The following is a 27,612-nucleotide window of genomic DNA, read 5'->3' as shown; positions in this document are numbered from 1 at the left end:
CTGGTGTTCCTGCCGCTCCCTCTGCTTTCCCATGAAAAAAACAGACCACGCTAAGCAGGAGAGCACATTGTGGTCAGTTCTGGGAACTCAGCCTAGTCTCCTCCAATGACCAGCCTTGTCCTGACATGCTTTCCCTGCACAGCCAGTCACTGGGAAGCTCAGTGTACTGTTGATGCCCCCCCCCCCCCCCAATCCCCAGCCCTTATGCAGCTGAGAACAGAGGGAATATGATCGCTTATTTAAAAAAAAAAAAAAAAAAAAAAAAAAAAAAAAGGGATAATGTTTTTTAATATCTATACACAAATGTTTTGCCTTTCATTTCTATTTTGAACTGAGTGGATTGTTTTACAAGATGATTGTTTACAATCACTTTAACACATTACAACATAGATGGGATTTGATTAGGTGAATGGTTTACATATACTATAGAGGAAATTATACTTCTCCCCTATGCCAAGCAAAAGGTATCCATATGTGCATTCAGTTCTGATACAATCATATGTACTTCTTTACCATGTATGAAATATAAATGGCTGCAGGATGATAGATGTTTATTTCTTCTGTTTTTTACTAATAAAGCAGATACGTTTTAAGGTGGCCTGTCCATATTCACCGATTAGTTTGCGGGTCAGATAATAAATAATAGACCAATTCCTTTTCTTCTAATACAAGTACCTTGAATGACACTGCATCATAATAACCCATTTCAGAGCAACCCGAAAGAAAAAGAGTTGCCTAAACTGCATAGATATCCATGAATCCTGCAGTACTTCCAAAAGCTACTGCTACCTTGTTAGATCAAAAGCTACTTCTGCTCATGGTTAGGGTCATAAGCAGACTCCTGTCTCCCCCTCCCCCCCGCCCCCAACAATGGTGCGACCCATGGCAGTAGCACTGTCTAAGTTCTTACCAACATCTTGTCAATGAAGTTTTTTAATATGTCAGCCACTTTCCTGCTTTTTGCAGCAGCATTGTGATAGATCACAGTCGTGGCTCCTCGGTTCCAGTCCACAATGATGACATTAAAGTCATCGATAGCAAGCAATTTCTGGGCAATTTCATCCAGCCACACAGGAGGAGATCCGGTAGGCCGATAGCCATGGGTGATGAATATGGTTTTTCTTGATATGTTCAGATACTGAAAAGCAGTTGTATTCTCCAGGTTCAGATCCCCGGCACAGTTTGGATTTTCTCTGGTGTAAATTAACAACTGGACCTTCAGTCCTGTTCCAACAACAGCGTCATGTATCCCAAGATCGGTGAATTCATGGCATGTTTCTTCTGTATCTGAAAAGGAAAATAATTCAGAATGCTTTACTATGTGTACATCTTACTGAGCAAGTATTTATCAGGCATCACATAAGACTAGCGTTCTGGATTGTGCCCATTGTCAGGCTTTAAACTGTTCCTTAACCGCTTGTCTACTAGCCACTTTCACCCTCTTCCTGCCCAGGCCAATTTTCAGCTTTCAGCACTTTGAATGTTAATTGTACGGTCATGCAACACTGTCCCAAATTAAATTTATATAATTTTTTCACACAAATTGTATTTAATCACCACAAACATTTTTCATAGTTTGTTATAAAATGCAGACAGGTAATTTTTTTCCTTCACTGTTGTGCACTGATGAGGCTGCACTGATGGGCACTGATGAGGCAACACTGGTGAGGCCGCACTAATGGTCTCTGATAGGCGGCACTGATGGGCAGCACTGGTGGGACTGCAATGATAATCAGTGTCGATTACCCTTTAAACACAAGCCAATTATCGTCTCTTTTCTTTCCTCATGCTGTCAGCGTGAGGAAAGAAAAGCCGATAACCAGCTTGTGCTGGCATCTGTGATCAGCTGTCCTTGGACACAGCTGACCACATGGTAAAGGGTCACTGCATGCAATTGGCCCTTTACCCCAATATGTGATCCGTCTGAAGGACTCTGCGATCACAGAGTGCCCTGCAGGGGGCGCGCAGGAAGCGCGATCACGAGAGTATGTCAATAGATGCCCTCCAAGCAAAGCAAGACCATGCTGTAGCCATCATATGGCTATAGGGTGGGCAAGAAGGAGTTAAAGAGGAACTTCAGTTTGTTTGTAAAAAATTATGAGTTAGCAGCAACAAATACTGTAGCTGCTGATTTTTAATAAAAGGACACTTACCTGTCCATGGAACCAGAGCTTTCTTAGCCCAAGTCAGCTCTACACCGTGTTTTGCATTCCCGGCACTTACTGTGGGAAGCCAACTGACGCCTTGTGGCTTCACAGCCAGCTCCCCACTGTACATGCACAAGACACGCTATCTGAATGGTCACACAACCTCTTGGGACTGGTGATGTGTCCCAAGTGGTTGTCGACATTTCATTAACAATTGTGGGAGGGCAGAGAAGTGGAACATCCCCTTTTTTGAAAATTCTGAAAATTTCAGTATAAAAAAAAACAAAAAAAAAAACAAACAACCACCACACCACACACACACACACCATTTAAAAGCAGTTATGAGTTATGCCTCATTAGAACATATGCCTCCCCTTGGCTCCCTAACACCATGTAATGTCACAGCTATAACTTAAAGCTAAACACCAACACAGAAACGTTAAATATATTCAATAAGCACAAGATAGTTTCAATTCCACATTGTATGCACCAGATTTTAAACCCTGGATATTACCTGAAGAAGTAGCAATGACATCAACACTGCCCTGTACATAGCCTGCACATACAGCAGAGCTGTGGGAGAGCCAGCAGCTCCACCCACTACAAGTTGCCTGCAGATAACAGAAGGGGGTGGAGACAAGACCAGTCACCCTGCACAAGGAAGGGAGAGCAGCAGTGAGCGGTCTTCATTACAGGAAGCTCATGAACAGAGTAAAGTTTCACACTGGATTACTGCACAGATCTGGAAGAAATACACAAAGCACACCAAGAATCAAGAATCCACATGACTCTTTAGACAACATGTGCTTATCCCTCAGTTTAGCTTTAGGGAAAGGTATGCCAAACTTGACAATATGTTTTTGGGAGTCTCAACTCTTTCTGCAGGCGTGACAGAACTTTACTTGACCTGGGTGTTCCATCTGATTCGCTGCCCCAAACAATGTCATACAAATAGGACACTAGCAGATAGCAGCAAATCTTCCAGCCTGATAAGATTTTGAGCCATCCAGCTTGGCTTCAACCTTATTTCCATAGGCAGTGCAGAGTTCCCTCTCTGGCAGCCTGAATTGAAAGATCAGCTGCTGTGGATGCGATGTTCTAATTGGTTTGGTGTTGTGAGACAACATTGTCTTATTTTAACTTTGGGTGTAGGGGTGCAATTTTGATACATAAAGTTTTTGTATTTTTATCATTTGAAGCCATGTGTGTTCTTAAAAGTAGCATCTGTTCTGGGACCAAGACTTTCTACGGTACTTATGTGTTTTTTCTCACGGGGAAAAGAACTGTATTGGAGTATCATTTGTGACATTTCAATAAAGTTCTGTGAAATAAAAGAAAATAAAAAGAACCAGCATAATGCACGCAATGGCGTTCATTAGGGGTGCCCAGGTTCTGCCCCCTCTCTCCACTCCACCACCCTATATGGTAATGGATAGATTCATGCATAACATGAATCTATCCACGGCCACCCCCATTCATGCATGCAGCCCCTTTCAGGGCACCGGGTGCATGAATTACAGCGGCGGTATTTTTTTATTTTTTTTTATAAGCACCTGATATTAGAGCCTCTGGCTCTAATAGGTTTCAAAATCCGGTGGGCACAGGACGCAGAGGATGCGCTCCGATCCCACCCAGGTGTGTTACAACAGTGAATGGATATTCGCTGTTGAAACACTGATCCTCAATCCGGCCAATCAGAAGCGGATGCGAGACCTGTTTTTTGATTGGCCAAAAAGAGAAGACTCCCTTATTGGCGGCCAAGGAGGAGAGAAGAAACGGAAGCTGTGTGTTGACCCGAAGAACGAGAGGCCGCAGGAGAACAGCAGGAGAACGGGAGGCCGCTGAGCAGGGGAAGGCACCGGTGATGGTATAACGTTTGCTGCCCCCCCCCCAAAAAAAAATTCCACCAGCCGCCCCTGGCATTGAGATTGGCACATTGATGCTGACTCACACCAAATGGGTGTCCAGTGTGGCTCGCTGCTGTGAATGGGTCAATGAGCAAAACAAAGTCAATGTAAGAATGTTAAGACCTTTTTGTTAAAAAAAAAAAAAAAAAAAAGTAAAATTTGTTTGAGAGTAACTTAATTTCGCCGATAATATTTTCAAGCCTCTTGGAGAAACTGGCTTAGCAACAAAACTGTTGGCAAGCTGCCATACATTCCAGAATAAATGTTGCTTTTACAATGTTACTCATACATTGCAAAGGGCACATAAAATACATTTATACAAAACGGATTTGTCATTCAAAGAATGCCTCTTTGTTTGTAACATATTTATGATTATTTTTTTTTTTTTTTAATAAAGACCGGTGTACACAGGGCTGTTAATTGTATGTCACAAGACTATAATGACCATAAATCTCCTTGGCATAAGACATACAAGCTCATGGAAATTTCATCTGAAGGTCTATTTTAGAAGCTCAGAGAGGGTACCACAAAACAGCTATATTTTTACCAATTGGCAAAATTCAACAATTGCATGATACTGCTAGGTGAGATAATTATCCTGAGACCAAAAGAAAAAAAAAAAAAAAAAAAAAACACAACAATTGTGACCATTTACTTAAATTAACCAGTGAAAAGCATCGGCACGTGATTGGGTGTTCAAAGTGAACAGCAATTTGCTTTTTGCAAGATTGTATAACTGAAGTGAATATTCAATGGCCTGGGTCCAGCATTGCTTCCACTCCGTATGTGCCACTCTGTAAGCAACCCTTATTTGCAATAAACTCATGGGGAATTCCACAACAAGCTGCCGAGACATTTGTCTAACACTGGCCATAAACAGTGGAATTTCTTTTGAATGTTTGTTCCGAAATTCTGAAAAATTATTTGTTAGAGCATTCGATCTAGCCATCATTGAGTCAACCAATTTAAATCGAAAGACCTTAAAAAATTTGCTGAGACTTGCTACTTGAATGGAATCCCAGATGTATTAAACAGGTCTTTATGGTGCATAGAGCATGTACATTACAATATATTAGACAAAATAAAAAGAGGTAGTAAATCATTTCTTATTCTTTGACACCATCCACCACCTAGACTCGGACCTTTGAAAGTACCACCACAACCACAGAACGGAGTGCTCACTTATCCGCTAGTATAGACCGCCTATTGCAGAAGGTCAGTGACACTTGTGGCTATAAACCCAGCATGGGCCTTTGGTATCAGAGGGTCCTCTCACAGCATCCGACCAACCGTCCATAGAGTGGTGTGACAAGTCAACCTCATATTATTCCAGGCATCGACTGCAGTTTGCCAACACTTATAAAGATCAGTTGGTATGTTCACACAACTTGCCATTGGGCTCCTTGATAGACTTCAGAGTCTAGGTGGCAGATGGTGTCAAGGATTAGGACATTTTTCATGACCTTTTATTTCTGGCCTTTTTTTAAATGTTACTGATGGTATAATCACTTAAATAGCGCAACTCTGCTATTGTTGACTGTGTTTGTATCCAACAGAAGAGTTGCTGCTTTAAAAATTTTGCATTTGTTTTAATTAGTGCAGTTTTACTTTACATTACAATATATACAATTCTTCCTAAACGAAAACCTCAAAGTAAAAATTCTGTTTGCTCAAAAAAAAAAAAATCCATCCTGCTCCTTCAAAATTTTCTCATTAGTACAGTCGAAAACAATTGTCAATTTGACCCCACTAACTGAAAATGGAACAAAAACTAAAATACAGCAATAGTATTTTGATAAAAAAAAAAAATATTGTATGGCCAGTTTAACGTCTTGGTGCCAGCCACAAGCAAAATATGCAGCCTTTTGCCAAGTGGGCCTTGGCACCAAGCAGCCACATATTTGCGCGCAACGTTGCAAAAACAGCTATGCCGAGTGCACTCGACCTGCACGCTCCCAGCGGCTAACAGAAAGCTCCCTATCACTGCTTGCGATAGGGAGCTTTCCGATCATGTGACCACTGACAGCCACTGTGACAGCCCTGCCTCTTGGCCTCCTACACCCCTTAAAGGCGCCAACTCTAAGGGGTTAACACTTAGCAGTGGTAGAAAAACAGATAATTAGCTCAGCCTTTGTACAGTATATATAATCAGGTACTTTAGGGGCACTTTACATGGCCTCAGACTATCTCAGATTTGCCCAGTTTTTAGGTCTCCATAGCTTCAGAACTCGATAAAGTAGCTATAATTTCATCTGACCAGCCGTTTTGATTATTATTCGACCTGCATGTCCCAAATTAGATAGGTGTAATCACGTGCTGCTTAAGGACCGTGCTATGTGAATTACTGTACTTTGCAGTCATTTGTAGTAGGTGGGGAATCACTGTCAGAAAACCTGCATTTCAGGTAATAAAAGGTCTGTGTTCTAGCACAGACTTTAAAATCGTGGAAAGGGTCTAATTTTGCAGACTGGAATGGGAGAAGCTGTAAAGCCAGCAGTTTTCCCAAGATGGCAATAAAGCAATAAGTGAGAGGATGTGTTTAGATGACATTTCTGCCCCAGCCATGAGAAGCATGCTGCTGGAGATGGTAGGGTGATTATAGGAGAAGTCTACAAAAGTTTAAGTCTTCACTTGACCCTCCTCAGCATGGCCTCATGACTCTCGTCTCCACTTGGCATACGTGGCATATCCTAAGCCACTGAAACTGCTTAGGAGACATGCTTGCCTGTCCCAAAGGGCCAGAGATGTTGCGGAAAATGCAGAAGAAGAATTTTGTGGTGGGGATGGATGCAAAGAATCAAGAGAGTGTAGACCATTTTGCTGCTGGCTTGTCTTATTAAGGTATTGCTCCCACCGAGCGCTGCAATGCAGAGTCATGTATCTCTGAATGCATGTAGTACCCAAATGGCTTGTACTTGACTGATATGCTGCAAACCACAACAGGGGACAGCAGTGCCCTGCACCTGTAGGCAGTGCCGCAATATTGGTTGTGATGGCTGCTCCTTCTAGTCCTCTGCAAACTCCCCCTACTTATAATCCTCCATCGATGCGGTTCTGCATCTCTCTCAGGACTTTCCTGCTCTCCAATTAGTGGCATCCATAAACAATTTGCCACCTCATGATCTACCCCCTGCTCATCACTGGAGCCCACTTCAGTAATGTCCAGCTGCTGGATCATCACTGCTTCCTAATGCCCTCAGTATCTGAAAGCAGAAATGCTTGTGCACAGGGCTGCGGTTAAAAAATCAAAAGGCCCCATACAGCTTACCTGACCAGACGCCCCCCCCCCCAGAGTGACTAAGGACATAGATATATCAGTCCCTTTCTCTGAAACCTCAACTGTATAGAAGAATAGGAAGCGCTCTGAGGCTTCCTGCTCATTCACAATCTAAAGCATAGTAAATTCAGTTTGCCATGCTTCAGTTATGAATGGACACATGAGTGATTGGTACAGATCACTTACGGTGTTCATTCAGGAAAGGAAAGCACCAGCAGCTGCCAGTGGGAGAGTAGAGGAGGGAAGCTGGAAGTGCTGTGAGGGAAAGAAGGACATAGGGGGGCCCGGGCAGCCAATGGAAGCAAGGCATGTACTTGAACCAATCCCACTGCAGTGCAGCTGGAGGGAGAAAGAGTAGGAGAGGCTGGCAGTACAGCAGGGGAGGCAGAAGACAATTGGTGTCTGCAATAAGACAGTAAAGCTGGTCCTCCAACTCAGCAGGTGCCCAGGCTCCTCTTTTGAACTGATGGGGTCCAGGCCTAGTACAGGGGGACTGGCTGTACTGGCTTATCAGCAGCCCTTCTTGTAGATGACCAAGACCACCCTCCTACAGTAAGTCAGTGATTGCATGACCACATTATTTCTATTTGCCTATTTGTGGGGCTAAGGATTACATAAAGTGTAGCTCTAAAAATCAAAATTAGTGGCCTGACTAAATCAATGCCAAAAAATACGTGTGCGAAAGATTATACAAATGAATATATAAGAATTAATATAATATGAAATATATATTGTGCTTAATTATTAATAACGTGGCCAATATAATAAAACATTAAACCCGTATAGACTGCATTTGTATGTGCCCAAACAAATTAACATCACACAAAATACCAAAAGAAAAAATAATAAAAAATAAAACTGTTTTTCATTATTATTTTATTTCTTCTTGTTATTTTGTGTGATGTTAATTTGTTTGGGCACATACAAATGCAGTGTATAGGGGTTTAATGTTTTGTTATTTTGGCCAAGTTATTAATTACGGTAACCACTTAAGGACCAGGCCTCTTTTTCAGATTTGGTGTTTACATGTTTAAAACAGTTTTTTTTTTGCTAGAAAATTACTTAGAACCCCCAAACTTTTTATATTGTTTTTTCTCTAACACCCTAGAGAATAAAATGGCGGTCATTGAAATACTTTTTTTCACACCGTATTTGCGCAGCGGTCTTACAAGCGCACTTTTTTTGGAAAAAATTCACTTTTTTTGAATAAAAAAAATAAGACAACAGTAAAATTAGCCCAATTTTTTTTTATATTGTGAAAGATAATGGTACGCCGAGTAAATTGATACCCAACATGTCACGCTTCAAAATTGCGCCCGCTCGTGGAACGGCGTCAAACTTTTAGCCTCAAAAATCTCCATAAGCGACATTTAAAAAATTCTACAGGTTGCATTTTTTGCGTTACAGAGAAGGTCTAGAGCTAGAATTATTGCTCTCGCTCTACCGATCGCGGCGATACCTCACATGTGTGGTTTGACCACAGTTTTCATATGCGGGCGCTACTCACGTATGCGCTCGCTTCTGTGCGCAAGCTCGTCGTGACAGGGTGTTTTTAATAAACCTTTTTTTTTTTTTCTTATTTATTTTAATTGATTTTATTTATTTTTACACTGTTTAAAAAAAAAAAAAAAATGGATCACTTTTATTCCTATTACAAGGAATGTAAACATCCCTTGTAATAGAAAAAAGCATGACAGGTCCTCTTAAATATGAGATCTGGGGTCAAAAAGTCCTCAGATCTCATATTTGGACTAAAATGCAACAAAAAAAAAAAAAAGCGAATCCACCGCGGAGACCACCGTTATCGTACAGCCGACCGGCGCCTGAAGAGATGGATATCTCGGTTGTGGCAGAGATATCCCTCTTCAAAAATAGGACATACATCGTCGTGCGCTGGTCGGTAAGTGGTTAAGCACAATATATATTTGATATTGTATTTATTATATATTCATTTGTATAATCTTTCTCACACACATGTATTTTTGCCATTGATTTAGTCAGGCCACTAATTTTGATTTTTAGAGCTACACTTTATGTAATCCTTTCACTTTTTGAACAAAAAAATATCTGTTTTGTTGTGTTAGCTACTATTGGATAGTCTGACAGCACAGTGTTTTGACTATCTTTGTACACATTTATTTGTGGGGCTAGAGCAGAAGTAGCACTAGATAAGGAAAAGGGCACATTTACAGCAAATGCAAACCACCAGGGCTGGTGCAAGGATTTTTGACACCCTAGGCTAAACCTAATTTTGCTGCCCCTGTTGGCTCTTCCACCTTTGCTCTGCCCATGTATACCCCACCTTTTTAATGAAGTGCTCATCAAATGTAGCCTCACCAGCGCCCATCAAATGCAGTCTCACCAGCTCCCACAAGTGAATGTTCTCTTGCTTCCATACACAGTCCTCCTCCGCCGCTGCGCCTCTGACACTATAGTTGAACGGAGCGGCAGCTGCCTGCTGATGCTGCAGACTTAGTTGCTTGCTGAAGAGAGAAGAGAGTAGGAACGCCAGTGGCTGGGCACCCTGGGCAGCAGTGCGCCTAGGCGGCTGCCTAGTTTGCCTAGTGGTAGCACTGGCCCTGCAAACCACTGGCTGTGGGATTAGCAAAAGAGATGGAAGAAGAGTGTGCATTAACAGCAGTTGCTGACAACTGCCTGCTGTGCACCTAGGAGGAGGAAGAAGAGGAAGGCTTTGCTAGCCACTCACTACCTTTTGCGTGTGCTATAGCTGTAAAATACAGCTACTCTCTGATAGAAAATGCAACCATACCTTTACTCTAGATCAGGGGTCTCAAACTGGCGGCCCTCCAGCTGTTGTGAAACTACAAGTCCCATCATGCCTCTGCTTGTGGGAGTAATGCTTGTAACTGTCAGCCTTGCAATGTCTCATGGGATTTGTAGTTTTGCAACAGCTGGAGGGCCGCCAGTTTGAGACCCCTGCTCTAGATGGTGCAGCCTGACCACTGCTTTATTCTGCAGAATCTGCTTGCTTCCTGCTATTTCCACATGCAGAACCCACTGCCTCTTACTTTAGGCCCGCCTGACTTTTTTATTATAAAAAAGGATTGACTCATTTTAAATGGTAGCTATTGGAACAGTGGGGACAAATATGTGGTGGTCTTGTGCCCCCTACTTTGCTGTATGAGTATACAAGGATGTGATTTGTACAGAGGGCAGCTTTGCCTGTGTCCGTTACCTAGCAGAAAATAAAAAAAGTGAGAAAGAAAAGAAAAACCACAAACAAGAAAATAGGGGGACAAAAAAAATAAAATAACAAACACACCAAAAGAAAATGTCAAGGAGTTGGTTCCGGGGTTGCAGCAGCTAAGATTTAGTCAAGCAAATTTCTACATAAATTCACTGAAGCTGAAACTGCAAAAATGAAAAACACTGCAGATGTGCCGCAAACCCATTGCCTGGGAAAAACTGACTTCTTACTTACTAGAAATCCAGTATCCTTGTAATTTTCTGTAGACTATAGAATACCTCCTGTCAATGTAGAGGTGTTTGTAGTCCAAGGCAGGAGAGCAGCCTAGAGTGACAATTCCGTTCCACCATAAAATGTCACTCTAGGAAAAGAATTGTGTTAGTGGTAGAAATTGCTACGTGAAAAAAATAAAATAAAAATAAAAAAAACACACACGGAGTGCGCATGCGCGGCGCCCTGTGATGGACGCCTGAACACAGGGCTCCGCAACGTCCCAGCCTTCCCGCTCGCCCAGCAGCTGAACGCCGGCGATTAACTCGGCGCCTTGTACGGCGGAGGTTCCCACCGACACAAGGGCACTAGCGGATGCCTAAAGGGAAAGCGAGGAGAGGGCTGAGCACCCGTCTCGCTGTCCTCCCCGGAGCGGCCGACATAGCCAAGATGGCGGCGGAGCAGCCGCCTCACGAGGCCCTCACTGGAGCGTCAGGCTCTTCTCCCTGGAGGGACAGACTCCATGCAGAGGTATGTGGAGGGGCCCTCCCCCATCAACTCCAGGGAGGTCCACAGTCCCCTGCTTCCACAATTTCACTCATTCAGCATACACTGGAGGACTTTCCTAACCTATCTCCTGAAGGGGAACACAGATCACCACATACAGAAGCTTTCATAAACGCAGCTCAGCTCATACCTCAGCCATCCCAGTCCCCTCAATCACAGGACATGTCTGCTATGTTCTCCAGATTTGCAGAGCTGCTTGATAAGGGGCTAGCGCAGACGGCATCTAGAATTACCTCAGATATTAAATCTGATCTCCATATGCTAGGCTCCCGCATTGAAAGTATTGAACTTAAAATGGATGCCACGATCGATCGAGTGAACCAGAATTCCGATCGTTTCCAGGAACTACACGATCAACTTGAGGGGGCTTACGCCAAAATCGACGATTTGGAAAATAGATCCCGCAGACTTAATTTCCGCATCAGGGGGCTCCCTGAATCGGTAACAGATATACATGACGCTGTTCATTCACTCATTAAGACCCTAATCCCTGATATCAGATCACACCGAATGGAGCTGGATCGCGCTCACAGAGCACTGGGCCCCCCACGTCAGGATGGGCTCCCGCGCGATATAGTGGTTAAACCGCACTACTACAGCGTCAAGGAAGAGGTGATGAAGAGAGCTCGTTCGTCACCCCAACTACAAATTCTGGGTCACCAAATTCAACTATATGCTGACATTTCTCCCTTTACTATCCAAAAAAGGCGATCACTCAAACCATTGCTGACAATCCTGTCCCAGAAGAACATTAAGTACTGGTGGTTATTCCCATTTGGCTTGAAGTTTGATTATAACGGAAAACCTCACCGCTTCACCTCATTCCATGAAGGAGAACTGCTGCTCCGCAAGCTAGGCATCCTCCCTGCGGATCCACCGTCCCCCATGCAGACTGCTTCTTCTGGGATGGCCAAACGTCCGCCACCATCCAGCCCTCTCACTTCACTCTGGATCTCCCCCAAACACAAGAAAGCTAAAGATGGTCTTCCTCCATGACAAGGACATAGTCCTATTTTTGGCACAAAAAATTTCTTTTTCTAAGGGACTCCTTGTGGTTTTTGTTTTTTTTTATCTTTTTATGGAGTCTGAACCTTTTTAGGTTCTTTGGTTTCAGGACCTTCGGTTTATTGTTTCATATCGTTTGTACCCCTTTACAACGCCTAAGTGGTGTCCAAGTCATATATCACATTCATTAGTTATGGCTTGCTACAGGTGTTCAGTTTTCTCTGCTAATTCTATATTGCTTGCTTTTAGATTGGTGTTGTGGGGGCTGGGACGTTCCTACTGAGCACTCTTTCCTTTCTGGGTGGGACAGTTCCTGAGGGGCCTGTTGCATCTAGACTGGACGTTTCCTCCGTTGTGAGGACAGAAATGTCGTCTTCCTTCGGTGGGAAGAGCCGATATTATCCCCCACCAGGGAAATTTGTGTATGTTTTATTTTTGTTTTTCTTTATTGTCTGCTTCATTTTCTTCTTTTTCCTCCTTTCTCTCTATGCTATAGCTCAGGAAGCGGTCTCTCTCTCCCTTATGGCTCCTAGGGAAGCATGGTGGTTGTCCCCGGCGTTTCGCAGTCTGCAACTGGTAACAAGCGAGAAGGTAGGTCATAAGGATATCCCTACCTTCGGTACCTTTCTGCTCCATGGCTAACATTCCCCACCACAAACCAATATTGCGACTAGCCTCCCATAATGTGCAGGGCCTTAACTCACCAATCAAACGTAAAAAGATTTTCCAGCATTGTCACTCCCTAAAAATTGATATCCTCCTTCTTCAAGAAACACATTTCCCGAAATCTTATCAACCCTCTTTCATTCACGCAAAATTCCCTAAATTTTACTTAGCTAATTCTGACAACAAAACCAAGGGGGTGGGTATTTGCTTTTCCGGAAGGGTGCAATTTTCTCTAGTTTCCGAATTTAAAGACCCAGAGGGGAGATTTCTTCTTCTTAAAATTATTATTGATGAACAAATTTACTCTCTTATCTCATACTATGCTCCCAACAAGGGGCAAGCAAAGTTTTTCCAATCCATGCTTAGCACCTTGTCTCCACTGACGGAAGGAATAGTTATTTACGGCGGTGATTCTAATTTAGCTTTTGATTATGGGGTTGACAAATCACGACCCCTTGGAAGGGATAGGGTTCGTCCGACTAAGCAGAGCCTTAAGGTAGCCAGACAATTATATCACTATGGTCTGATCGATGCCTGGAGGGAACTTAATCCCAAGGTTCGGGATTATACTCACTACTCTAGTCCTCACCAAACGTTTGCAAGAATTGATCATTTCTTTATCCTCCAACAACATATCCCACTAGTGTGTCGGTCTTTCATTAGGGACTCTGCTTACTCGGACCATTCCATGGTCCTGCTATCCATTCAGGGAGGTTTGATCCCTCGTTCAGAGTTTCATTGGCGTTTAAATGCCTCCATTCTCAGCAACCCGGTACATGTTACGGAAATAGAACAACATATCCAAGATTACTTCCGCATCAATGATGTGGAAGACATTTCCCCCTCAATGCTTTGGGCAGCTCATAAGGCCACCATTAGGGGAGTCCTCATCCAAATATCTTCTAGGTTACGCAAGGCTCGTAAGGCAGAAATTCGCAATCTTGAAAGGGAATTTTCTTCCCTTAGCAGAAGTCATAAAGCTAACCCAACACAACTCTCGTTAGATAGGTTGGATGTAGCTCGCAACGCTTTAAATCTTGCACTTACTGCAGTGGCTGAAAAAGAACTCAGATGGGAGGGAGGATGCCATTACCAACATAATAATAGTCTTGGAACCCGTCTGGCTAGACGTCTTACCCCTAAAACCAAAATGTTTTCACTTCCCAAAATCCGAATGAAGGATGGTTCTCTAACCCAGAATCCCCCTAAAATTTTGGATGCATTTCATGACTTCTATCTCTCCCTCTATGGCAAGGCAGATAGTAGCTCGCATTCCGACGCCATTAATTCTTTCTTACAGTCAATCCAAATCCCCACATTGAAGGATCACCACAGGGACGATTTGGAAGCCCCAATTTCTGCAGAAGAAATAGAAGGGGTCATTAAGGACCTTAAGTCAAATTCGGCACCGGGGCCAGATGGTTTCTCGGTGCCTTACTATAAACATTTCTCGCAAACTCTTGCCCCTTATCTAGCATGCTTCTTTAATCACCTCAGATCTGGCTCTCCCTTGGATAAAGCCCTAAATTCAGCTTTTGTCACGGTTATTCCCAAACCTGGGAAGGACCCCAGCTGCGTGTCTAATTATAGACCCATATCTTTGATCAACAACGATCTTAAAATCTTAACTAAGCTCTTGGCGAATCGTCTCTCTAAATTCATTAGCTTTTACGTACATGCTGACCAAGTGGGCTTTATCCCGGGGAGACAAGGCCCAGATCAAATAAGGAGGGCCGTGGACATAATCTCACTGATGCAGTCCAAGTGGGATGGGGGTCCTTCTCAACAGGGGTGTCTCCTATCACTGGATCTAATGAAGGCGTTTGACTCAGTTTCCTGGTCGTTCCTGTTCCCTACTCTTGAAAAGTGGGGATTTGGACAATATTTCATGAACATCATCCACGCACTTTACTCGACTCCAGAGGCTCGAATAAAGATGCAGGGATATTTCTCGAACCCCTTCTCGATCCTCAGGGGCACAAGGCAGGGATGCCCCTTGTCTCCATTGATTTTCGCCATGGTCATTGAAACACTAGCCATATCAATTAGAGCAAACCCTGATATTAAGGGGATAAGCTGTGGACCGAAAACTCACAAGTGTGCTTTATTTGCTGATGATGTTCTACTTTTCATTTCCTCTCCGTCCACCTCGCTCCCAGTAATATGCAAACTCCTTAATGATTTTGGCGATATCTCTGGGTTAAGGGTCAACTATGCCAAGTCCTTAGTGCTTAATATCAACCTTACACCTATTCTAGTTTCACACCTTAAACATACTTTCCGTTTTGATTGGGCGGAATCGAACCTCCCTTATTTAGGGATATTCCTTACGGCTTCAATTGACAAATTGTACTCAGCTAATTTCCCCCAGACATTCCGAAAGTTAGAGGAAGATCTGGCCTTCTGGGATACCCTTAAGTTATCCTGGCTGGGAAGAGTTAATTCAGTTAAAATGACGCTTCTGCCAAGGATATTATATCTCTTTCGGTCGTTACCTATCCCTGTCCCTAAGGACCGCATTCGTAGTTTTCAGTCTAGAATCCTGAAATTTATTTGGGGATCTAAGGGTCACAGAATCTCGAAAAATACGCTTTTCCGCAATAAAAATCAAGGGGGTTTAGGGGTCCCAAACATCCTTACATATTATCAGGCGGCGCAGCTTTCACAATTATCTACTATTTACTTTAAAACTTCTCTGCCAGATTGGGTTCACATGGAGAGACAGGCGGTACCTAACCATACTTTAGATTACCTCCTCTGGAGTACACCTAAGTCCAGACCAGCCGTGATGGCTCCTACCCTTTCCCATTCCATAGCTCTTTGGGACTCTTTGAAAAATAATCATAATATCACTTCACACTGGAAACCACTCTCCCACATTTTTAGGAATCCACTATTCCCGCCGGGGCAGGATATTATGGCCTTCCGTTGGTGGCTAGATAAAGGTTTATACAGGATTGGTCACTTTATCTCGCCCTCTGGTCCTTTCTCTCTGGAACACTATATTAAAAAGCATCATCTGCCCGATACTGAAAGATTCCGATTCAATCAAATTTACCACTTTCTAAAGTCGCTTCGGTCTTCAACTGACCCCCCTCTTTCTATCACTGAATACGAACTTTGGTGTGGACAAGCCATGGAGCAGAAGGGAGGGATATCGGTGATCTATCGCGCTCTTGCCAGGGCGGAAGGTAAAACACTTTTTATGCGGGCATGGGAAACAGATCTACAACAACAATGGTCCTTAGAGGAGTGGCATACGGCGTCTCTTATGGCCTCCAAAGGCTTTCTGAATGTGACTCTCATGGAAGCTAACTTGAAGATTCTTATGAGATGGTACATGGTGCCCATGAGACTAGCTACAATCTACCCGAATGCCTCTCCCCTTTGTTTCAGAAATTGTGGCCATATAGGTTCTATGTTACATATCTGGTGGGATTGTCCGAAAATTAGGCATATATGGAACAAGGTTTTCCACATCATTCGGAAGATCACAACCTTCCCCATTCATAAAACACCTCAAATAGCTTTACTCAATTTCCCCTTGCATGGGGTCCCGAAATCAACTCAACAACTCATTAGATTTATTCTGGTCGGAACTAAAATCTCTATTGCTAGGGCTTGGAAAAAAACGACAGTCTCCCTGAGAATGGTCAAAAGGAAAATTTCTTGGATCATGGTACAAGAAAAAACAGTAAGCATATTTCTTGATACGGTAGACAAACATACAGCGATATGGGATCCTTGGATAAATTATACCGCTAAGTGCTTATCTTGATCGGGGAATCCAGGCTGCTGTAGGGTGAGAGAGACCTGCTTCCTTTTTAGCTATCATTTTTCTGTCTCCTTTTCTTTTCCTTTCTTCTTTTCTTCTCTTTCTCTCTTCTTTATTTTGGTTATATTTTACCTATGATTTAGTGCTTCTTATCGGGCCTAGTATAGGTACATCGTGAGCCTTACACACTCATTAAGATCATAAACCTCTGGCTTCAGATCTGTATCTAGATTTTCATTATCCTATCTGGTTCACTTGGATTAGTTATCTTTAGTTTAATTTTATTCATTGTCCTTCATTTTGATGCATTTATTTACCGATATTGATTTTTCAGTAGGAGGTTTCATGGAACCCTAAGCCTGGGTTAGTTGGGGTCTCGGGGGTCCCGACACAGCAATGTTCCCATATGGGGTGTCGGATCCACGAGGCTCGTCCTCGAAGTTCATTTATGGGTTCTCTGAAATCATTGGTTCTAATGCTATGAAGATGTTGTTATGAAAAAAGTGTTTATTTCAAGTTTTGCCCGATTCTCACCAGATACCTTATACTGCTCTGCCTTGCTCAATAACTATCAGGGTTTATTTTCTGTAGATTCGGTATTCTATTGACTTTTATAATACAAGTGTGCACTGTATTTAAATATACTTTGTTATTGTATTTAAGCTTTCAATAAAAATCTATTGAAATTAAAAAAACACACACACACACACACACACACACACACACACTTTAAATGACTAGTGCTATATATTATAGTTCTGCTACCCACCAGCCAAATTCCCTACTGCTGAAAGTCTGGCAATGCGTCTTACCTATGTGGTAGTTTGAAATTCCAGGGAGTTCTATATCTTTTGGCATTTATTACTGTTCCCATAAATGCATTTCAATTGAAATATGGCTCAACTTAAAATCCTGATGCTAGGAATCTGAGCTACATTTCTGAATTCTATAGAATTCAGTAAACATACGGCTCTGCAAATTACACAACCATCGCCTAGTACAGTAAACATTGGTAACATGAGAGAGTATACTGTATTGAATTTCACTAGTGAAACAACTGTGCAAACACACAGCCGCTTATGTCAGCTAACATGGTTTCTTCAAGTGCCAGAGGTCAACTGTTCTGTTTTTCACATGGCACAATGCCACATATGTCAGAAAGGAAAGGGTCTGACACAGCAACCCACCAAGTTACAACTGTTCATCTCCAAGACAAGCTAGAGATCAGAGAACTGAGAAAAACGCCCATGATCCAACCCAATCAGTAGCCATATACGACATATGAGGTACAAGAGGAACATGCACACAACACCCATCAACCTTAATTAACCCTCTAAAAACTGTTAAATAGAGATGGTCTGAACACCCCAGAACTCTCGTTCGGAAACGTCAAACCCCATTAAAATCTATGGGACCCAATCTTGAAAAATCAAAAGCCCCCATTTTGATGACTTATATACAAGTTATTGAACATAAGAAGGGTATGGGGGGCCAGCCACTGCCTTGGGTGACATGTATCAATGCAACAAAAAAAAAAAAAAAAAAAAAAAAAAAAAAAAAAAAAACTTAACAAAAATCGTTTTTTAAAGGAACAGTAATTTTAATGATGCTTAAAGTAAAAATTTCCTTTACATATAGTGCCTGGGAGGTCCCCTTAGTCTGCCTGTAAAATGGCACATGTGTACAGTGTATAGAACCGGCTGAAGCAAAACAAACATTTATAAAAGAGAAAAAAAATGACATTTAAATTGATTTTCCTGTCGCATCATGGCAGCATACACTCTGGGTTGTGACTCCGCCCCCACAACCTGATAGGACCACATAGCTATAAGATGAAGATACGCCCCCCGCCCCGGTATTCTCTTATTTTTCCTCACCTGTTGGGACCGCACGGATCATCACCCTCTTACCGCTTCGCCCCAGCCAGGTTCTAGCCTCTCCTGGGTGCAAGTCCTTACCGGTACAGCCTCTAAAGGAAGCTAAATGGAAGGAACCCCACTCTGGTGATCTCAGGGGTATGAATACTTTTTCTCTGCAAACAGAGCATTGCCTCTATAGCCGTTGGAAGTAAGCCTTAAATAGGCTGAAGGCATATAATAAAAAGATTGGTCTTTAAGCCTTAAACAGGCTTAGTACCTGCGGTGGTCTCCGGTTTCCTCTTCCTCCCTGGTGTCACTCTGTCTGCAACCTGACAGCATACTCTCTGCCTTCAGTATCTCTTGTCACCTTAGGTTGTCTGGTGCCTTTATCCCAGCGTTGCCTTTCTGCCATATTTTACTTCCTTTTCCTTAGCTCTCTTCCTGGTCACTCTGCCGCTTTGCACATGCTCACTGTGCACTTTGGGCAGCCTGTGTATGTCTATCTATGTCTTTTCCCTTTTCCAAGATGGCGCCGGCGGCCGCATGGCACTACTGAGCATGTGCGGGCGGGACATGACCCCGGCTCCAATTTTAAAAGGGGAAGATGCCTTTTTTAAACGCAGATGTCTTTTTTTGCCTGTTTTTTGTGCCCAGCTGAATTTCATGACTGCTGCATTTCTGTTTTTTTCTACCCCAGTGTTGCCTCTCTGTTTGGTAAGTATCTTCCCTGTATTTTTCTTCTCTCTATTCCCCTCTTGGTTCTGTTATGGCTTTATCTTCCTTACCTTTTTGTGTTACCTGTGTCTTCAGGCTTCCTCTGTTTCCCTATCCATGGAGACCACTGCTACAGCAGATCACCACCAGCATAATAGGTAAGAGGGGAGGAGTTTGGTAAGTAGAGAAGATCGAAAAAGAGAGCAGGACGCACTAGCGCTACCTAAATGGTTAGCCCCATCAGGTCCGCAAGATCATCTCGCAGAGATTCCTCGCATAGAAGAAGCCGCTCTGGCCATAGGCGGAGCCATTCGGGTGGAGGAAGTCGCTCAGGGAAAGGGAGTCGCAGAAGGAGTCGCTCCAGGTCTTGTTCAAGGCGCAGCCATTCCCGCTGAAGAAGATCCCCTGACCGGAGGCGCCATTCACCAGCACGTCACTCCCATCCTTATGAAAATGCCTGCTGGGTATGCGGGGCCATAGCCCTTCCAGATATGTTGGCATGCCGCCGGTGCTTTGAAGAAGCCACCAGAGAGAAAGGGCAAGAACACAGAGAGCTCACAGAGTCTTCTGCCCCACGTGTCGCTCCCGACACTGAGTTATCTCCACGGGGTGCTTCGCTGGCTCCCCCAAGTACTTCCAGAGAGAATGTTTCTCCTTCAGATGAGGAAGAACTAGAGGCTTCAGCGGGCTTTGACTTCTCCCTAATAGAGCCTTTTGTGAGGTCAGTGAAGGGGGCCATTAGCTGGGAGGAACCACAGGAGGCCCAACCCAAAAGGAGAAAATATTTCCCGAACCTGATGAGAGAACCCGAAGCCTTCCCCTTCATTGATGAGTTGGAGGAACTTATCAGAGACGAGTGGCAGAGACCCGAGAAGAAAGCAAGTCTTAACAATCGGCTTGCCAAACTATATCCTCTAAAAGGAGGCTAAAATTAAATCTCTCCTGTCCCCGCCAGTGGTGGATGCATCCCTCATGCGTGTGGCCAGACACGTTACGCTCCCCATCGAGGACGCTGTGTCATTCAAGGATGTCCTTGATAGGAAGATCGATACTGATCTCAGCAGGAGGCGTATGCAGGCGAGCAATGGTTCTTGCAGCTGTGGGTAAGGCTATTGCCAGTTGGTCAGCAAGCACAGAAAAGCTTGTATCCAAGGCGCTGATCAGGACCAGATAGTAAGGGCCCTGCAAGAACTAAGCCTTGCAGGGGATTTTGTGGCAGAGGCATCTGTGGATGCTATTAAGTCCGCATCCAGGGCTATATTGTCCTCGGTAATGGCCAGACGGGCTCTCTGGCTCAAACCCTGGGCAGCAGATCCTGCTTCCAAGTTCAATTGGTGCTGCATCCCGTATGATGGTGAGAACCTTTTCGGCGCAAAATTGGACTCTGCTATTTCTAAGGTCACTGCCGGAAAATCAGGGCTTATCCCCTCGGATAGAAAGCCAAAGCTTCAGAGGCCTCCTCCCTTTAAGCGTAACCTCCCGGACAGGTACAGGGATGGCAAGTCCTACAGGCCTGGTAGGGAGTACAGAAGGAACTGGAAGGCCCCTCAAACGTCCTTCCTGACGTCCCAGAAGCCCAGGACCCCAGCATCTACTGACCAGAAGTCCTGTTGAAGGTGCGTCCGCCCAGCCAGCAGTGCTGGGGGCCAGACTCTCAAAGTTCACGCTGGTCTGGGGGAAAACAATAAGCGTTAACCACCGTTCGCGTCGGGCACAGATGGTCATTCAGGTGACTTCCCCCGGGGGACCATTTTTGCCCAACAAACCTCCCGTCATCCCGGCAAAAGAGGTTAGCCTTTACCCGATACGTTCAGGATCTGCTCCAAAAGGAAGCAATTACCGAGGTGCCCCTATCCCAAAGAGGTCGGGGGTTCTATTCCCCTCTATTTCTAGTAAAAAAGAAATCAGGGGACCTACGTCCGGTCCTGGATCTAAACGTAAACCGCTCTATCCAGGTAGAAGCATTCAAAATGGAGAGCCTACAGTCTATCCTCCAGGCCATAAATCTGGGGGACTGGATGCTCTCCATAGATCTACAGGGCGCCTACCTCCATATCCCTATCCATTCAGAACTCCAAAAGTTCCTCAGTTTTTCACTAAACCACAGACACTTTCAGTTCTGAAGTATTCCGTTTGGAATTTCTGCGGCTCCCAGGACCTTTACAAAGGTCCTTCTTCCCGTTATCGCGCATCTGAGGCAGAGGGGGCTGCGAGTCCACCATTATCTGGACGATATTCTCCTCCTCTCAGACAGCCGGGAGTCGCTGTTACAGCATCAAAAGATCCTCGTCTCCACTCTGCAGAATCTGGGATGGCTCATAAACTGGGGGAAGAGCCAGACTCGGCCCACCCAGAGAATGATCTTCTTAGGAGCCCAGTTGAATACAGTGCAGCTGCCTCTGGAGAAGTCTTCCCTGTTGGTCCGGAAGGTGAAGAAGGCCATTCTAGCAAGATCCCTGTCGGCCAGAGTATGCCTCAGCCTTCTAGACTTCTATCAGCGACAATTCCTATGGTCCGTTGGGCTCAGTGGCACACCAGACCTCTGCAGAACTCCTTCCTACATCAGTGGGATGGTTCATCCATGACCCAGACGATCCGGATCTCGGAGACAGTCAGGCGCTCATTGCGTTGTGGTCCCCACAACTTAAACAATTGCAAACACATAGTCATCCCTCCTCAGGAGGTAGTGACCACGGATTCCAGTCTAGAAGGTTTGGGAGCCCACTACCAGTCCCATGCAGCGCAGGGCCGTTGGCCTTTCGAAGTACGGGACTCGGTATCGAATGTGCTGGAGATGAGGGCGGCTCTACAGGCTTTCCTGGCCTTCAGCTCCCTTTTAAGGGGGAAGCAGGTCCTCTTAAGGATGGACAACAAGGTTGCTGTTGCCTACATAAACAGACAGGGGGGACCAGGAGTCCCTCCATGATGCGGGAAGTTCTCCCTGTGATTGAATGGGCACAGTTGAACCTGTCAGACCTGAGGGCGACTTACATCCACGGGTTCGAGAACATCTTAGCTGACACGCTCAGCAGGGAGTTCGCCTTCAATAAAGAGTGGTCCCTGAGCCCTCAGGCCTTCTCCCTCATCTGCCAGACCTGGGGTCAACCAGACATAGACCTTGCTGCGACTCCGGCAAACTCCAAATGCCGAAGGTTCCTGTCGAGGTTTCCCTTTCACTTAGCGGAGGGGACAGACTGCCTCCAGCATCCCTGGAACTTCCATCTCGGGTATATCTGCCCTCTGACTCCCCTGATGCGAGATTTCTCTTAAGGCTCAAGAGATCAACGGCATTGGTGATAGCGGTGATTCCTTTTTGGCCCAGGAGGCCATGGTTCACCACCCTCCTACAACTGAGCACGGCAGACCCTCTTGCTCTTCCCTGTCAGCCGACTTGCTCTCCCAGGGCCAGCTACTACATCCAGATTCGGGGAAGCTGTACTTGATGGCTTGGGGGCTGAGAGGGCTAGGTATCTATGTCAGGGCTGCTCCCAGAAGGTAGCTGATACCCTGCTCCAGGCCAGAAAACCTACCACCAACTGCACCTACCGCAGGGTCTGGGAGAAGTTTGTTGTCTTCTCTCAGGACCTTGGCCGGGATCTGTCCTCCCTTTCGGCTCCTCTGATCCTAGAGTTCCTGCAATCAGGCTTAGACAAAGGTCTTAGCTCTGGTACTCTGAAAGTTCAGGTGTCAGCTCTATCCGCCCTGACAGGGGTTAAATGGGCTCACGATCCCCTTGTTATGCAATTTCAGAAGGCCTGTCTTAAACTAAGACCACCTAGGAAGCCTTCCTTTCCAACATGGGACCCATCAGTCATCTTAGAGGTACTATCCAAAGAACCCTGTTTTCCGCTGGAAAACATCTCCCTCTGGCACCTGACACTAAAAGTCACCTTTCCTGGTCGCAATCACATCAGCGAAGAGAGTTTCAGAGATGCAAGCATTACTGATTAAGGAGCCGTATCTGATCATTCATCCGGACAGGGTAGTTCTAAGGCCCTTGGATCACTTTATCCCAAAGGTGGCATCCTCTTTTCACTTCAACCAGGAAATCAACTTGCCAGCTCTTAACACAGACCAGGGTGACCCTCATCCTCTGGATGTAAGGTGCAAAATCATAAAATATCTTTCCCTGTCCAAATCCTTTAAAAGATCGGAGAACCTCTTCATCATTCCCTATGGCCTTAGGAGAGGTCAAGCAGCTTCGGCCCGAACCATTGCCTCCTGGTTGGTGAAGGCCTACTTGCTGAGTGAGTCGCAAATTCCTGAAGACCTTAGGGCTCATTCCACCAGAGCAGTGGCCACCTCCTGGGCAGCGTATTGTAGGGTCTCAGTGGAAACCATCTGCAGAGCGGCCACTTGGTCCTCCAGGAACACCTTTATCTCTCACTACAAGGTGGACTCAGCTCAGCTATCAACAGTAGAATTGGGAAAGTCCATTATTCAAGCCAACTCTTCTATTCCTTGCTAATAAACGTTTACCTTTGCATCTCCCACCCAGTCTGCGAGTTAATCCCCAGAGTGTATGCTGCCATGATGCGACAGGAAAATGGAAAATTGTATACTTACCTTTCCGTAATTTTCCTTTCCTGTCGCATCTTCATGGCAGCATACAATATCCCACCCACAAAGGTGATTCATATATACAGAGAATACCGGGGCGGGGGGCGTATCTTCATCTTATAGCTATGTGGTCCTATCAGGTTGTGGGGGCGGAGTCACAACCCAGAGTGTATGCTGCCATGAAGATGCGACAGGAAAGGAAAATTACGGAAAGGTAAGTATACAATTTTCCATTTTCTCTGCAAGCTTTCTTTATTTTGTAAACAACTGCTTGAGAAGCCAGTCTGTATTTGATGCCACAATTTAGTGCACTTGAAACAAGATTTGAGATTTTTTTGGATAAATTCTGGTGTCTCTTTGGCAGACTTTGGATGGAAACACATTTTTGCACCACATTGAGCAACTCATAAAAAGTCAACTTATAGTACACTCAGGCCAAGATTAACAATTTTTTTTTTTTTTTTTTTAGACAAAGTCTGATGTCTTTCGCAAACTTTGTATAGCAATAACAGGTGCGGAAAATTGGGTTTTGGTGGTGCCTTCACCCATAACCTTCTAGAGGTACTCTTGATAGCAAGAATTGGCCTTGCTGTCAAAAATGTAAAAAAATTTACACACCTGTCACACAGTTGTGGAAAAATTGATCCTTGGGTGTTAGTTGTGCCCATGAAACCTATACCAAAAATGTATCCAAGATACAATCAATGCCCACAAAGCTAGTTTATCAGTGTTCTCCCTTCTCTGTAGGCTCATGTTACTCCGTTCCTCTACCTCAGAATCAAGTAATGTCTGTGCATCCTCAAGAAGCAAGTGGCTTCCCCAGTGTTCAAATAATTCAGCTGCTACTCCATGCATGATACTGGGGCTATAGCAGGAGTATCTGTGGAAAAAGATGCAGAATAAGCCACTCTGGTAGCTGTGGTGGATTGTGCACTAGTGTCAGCTTGGGTAAGAGGATGAGGATGATGGTTTAGTAAGCCAGTTGCCCATGCTATCCAGCTACAGTATGCAGAGGAGGTGGTGGACTGTGCACTAGTGTCAGCTTGGGTAAGAGGATGAGGATGAGGGTTTAGTAAGCCAGTTGCCCATGCTATCCAGCTACAGTATGCAGAGGAGGTGGTGGACTGTGCACTAGTGTCAGCTTGGGTCAGAGGACGAGGATGATGGCTTAGTAAGCTAGTCCACCACCTCCTCTGCATGCTGTAGCTGGATAGCAAGGGAAACATCACTAAACAGAGACAGAGGTGCTCTGAATACAGATGCTTCTGACCCCCTCATAGTGGCTTGGGAACGTCTGCCTCTCCTTGTTGGCTTTCCAGACATGTTTGGGGGGGGGTTATAGAAACTGGGAAATGTGTGACTGGATTCACTTTTTTGAATGAAAAGTGGTGTTTGGTGAACTTTTAAATTGAGGACTGACCCCTGATAGAAATGTAAAATCTATAAAAAAAATAAAAAAAATAAAAAAATTCAAAAAAAGGGGGAACACCAGCGTTGCAGTCAGAAAAACTGTGGCTAACAATTTAAAAAAATGGGGACAGGCACGGGACAAAAAAAAAAGAAAAAGAAAACAGAAAAGGAAAGGGTATACAGCTCTAAATGTTATTTAAAGTACTACACTCACATTCTACAGTCACAAGACCCCTTTTACACTCGGGTGCTTAGTGCTAAACAATAGCGCCTGAAACACGCCTCTCAAACCACCCCTGTGTGAAAACCCGAATGCTTTCACACTGGGGCGGTGTGCTTGCAGGACAGGGAAAAAAAGTCCTGCAAGCAGCATCTTTGGAGCGGGGTGGGAGTGGTGTATACACTGTTCCACCACCACCCCCAACCCATTGAAATTAATGGGCAGTGCTTACGAAGCACCTTCAAAGTGCTTGGGCAGCACCGCAAAACAGGCACTATTAACCCTTTCCTCGGCCGCTAGCAGGGGTTAAAAAGGGGTTTTTAAAGCACCTCGCTAGTGGCCAAAAAGCACCACTATAACAGCGGCAAAGCGATGCAAGTTTTTACTTTACTGCTAACGGACCCACCACCCCAGTGTGAAAGGGGTCCAAGTTAACACACTAACTAGCTAGTAGCAAACTGAGCCTTGCTCTCTCTCTACTCCAACACACTGCAAAAGCTTTCTATGGGAAGTTACCTTTTATAGTTTGGGGTTGGACTATGAGCACTGAGCCATAATTGGAGAAAGGCATTATCGCTTTGTCCAATCAGAGCTCTGACAGTATTTCAGCCAATTAGGGTCCTAGAATGCACTGTGAAGCGCGCAGTGCATTGTGGGACGTTTGCCGAACCGGACAACAGGCTATATTCAAACTTTTGCTCAGCTCAAACTGTTTGGCCAACACTACATGCTTAAAGTGGTTATAAACCCACATAAAAAAATAAAATAAAAAAACCTGCAATATAAAAAAGGCATAATGAGCGAGTATGCTAACTCATTATGAAATACTTATCTTAGATCGAAGCCCCCGCAGTGGTCCTCGTACCATGCTCTGGCCAGTGACACATTTTTCCCGCAGTTACTTCTGTGATCGGCCAGAGCAGCGATGATGTCCCTCCCACGCATGTGCGCGGGAGCCACCGCTAATGGCACACTAACTGAAGCAGCGGCACGTACGTGCCATTGCTTCAGTGCGCATGTGCCGATGATGTTGGCACATGCAGATACAGGGGATATCTCCTAAACCGAGCAGGTTTAGGCGATATCCGGGATAGCTACACATAAGCCTTATTATAGGCTTACCCGTAGCAAAAAGTGGTTGTAAAGGGTTTACAACCACTTTAAAGACAACTATTGCATAAAAACAAAGACTTGTGGTTTGAATATTTTGTGCAATATGTTCAAGCTGACCATCTTTATCAAAAAGTGATCCCATCTTTGCTAGCAACTCCTGTACCAGCAAAATGCCAAATACCTGCATGCATATACACAGTGGTGGAAATACCAGGGTCGCAAAAGTCGCACTTGTGATCGGGCCCTACCAATCAATCACCATGGGTTGCCAAGATGGCAGGACGGGGGCCCGCTGCAGAACACAGGAAAGGGTCCCACTTTGGGACTATAATAAAGGGCCCCATGACAGGAGGAAAAGGGCTCTGGCTCGGAGGGAAGGAGTCCTGGACAGATGGAAAGGGGGGCCCTTTATGGTTTCCTGCACTGGGGCCCTAGTTAGCCCTCTGGCTGTGCATATACTGTATTTAAGCTGACTTTTATTGCCAAAGTGTGGTAAACCAACACAAGTGTACCTGTATCCTGTATCCTTCGTAGGGTGGGTGCTTCACAGCCCTGCCTTCTAACTCTGACAGACTCTCGGAGGCTGCAGAAATTTTCCTAGAGAATCCCATCCACCGCTCCTCTATTGCAGGAACTACTCCATGTGCCTGTCTTAATTACAAGCCATACTTCATTCACTGATGCGTGCATTGTCGCTGTTCACCATCCTTGTGGCCTCCTCAAATGGTGACAGGACAGTGCATGCATCCTTGATCAGTAGCCACTGGCATGGCAAAAAGAAGCCAAGCTTCCCTGACCCTGGTGCCATACTCGCAAAGGTACTCATTGATTGTCCTCTGCTGTGTGTGTGCAGCCACTGCAGCATTGCCAATGCTGCTCTATGCCCACCCACCTGCTGGGCAGGTTGCATTCGCTTTGAATGTCAGCCAGCCAAGCACTGGCATTGTATGACCGGTGGAAATGACCACAGACTT

General features: G+C 44.8%; 1 protein-coding gene across 1 annotated transcript in view; it reads right to left on the bottom strand.

The window, feature by feature from the left end:
- The window catches only part of LIPI (lipase I), a 78,618-nt gene that overhangs the window by 42,319 nt on the left and 8,687 nt on the right, over window positions 1-27,612 (bottom strand). The window contains exon 2 of the mRNA XM_077480075.1: window positions 911-1,287. Within this exon, the coding sequence (XP_077336201.1) occupies window positions 911-1,287 (377 nt within the window). The remainder of the gene's footprint in view (window positions 1-910; window positions 1,288-27,612) is intronic.

Source organism: Lithobates pipiens, unplaced genomic scaffold, assembly GCF_037356315.1.
Source record: "Lithobates pipiens isolate NorthernLeopardFrog02 unplaced genomic scaffold, aLitPip1_a1.2 Scaffold_16, whole genome shotgun sequence".
Lineage (NCBI taxonomy): Eukaryota > Metazoa > Chordata > Amphibia > Anura > Ranidae > Lithobates > Lithobates pipiens.
The sequence above is the reverse complement of the archived record's forward strand: the minus strand, read 5'-3'. Positions and strand labels throughout refer to the sequence as shown.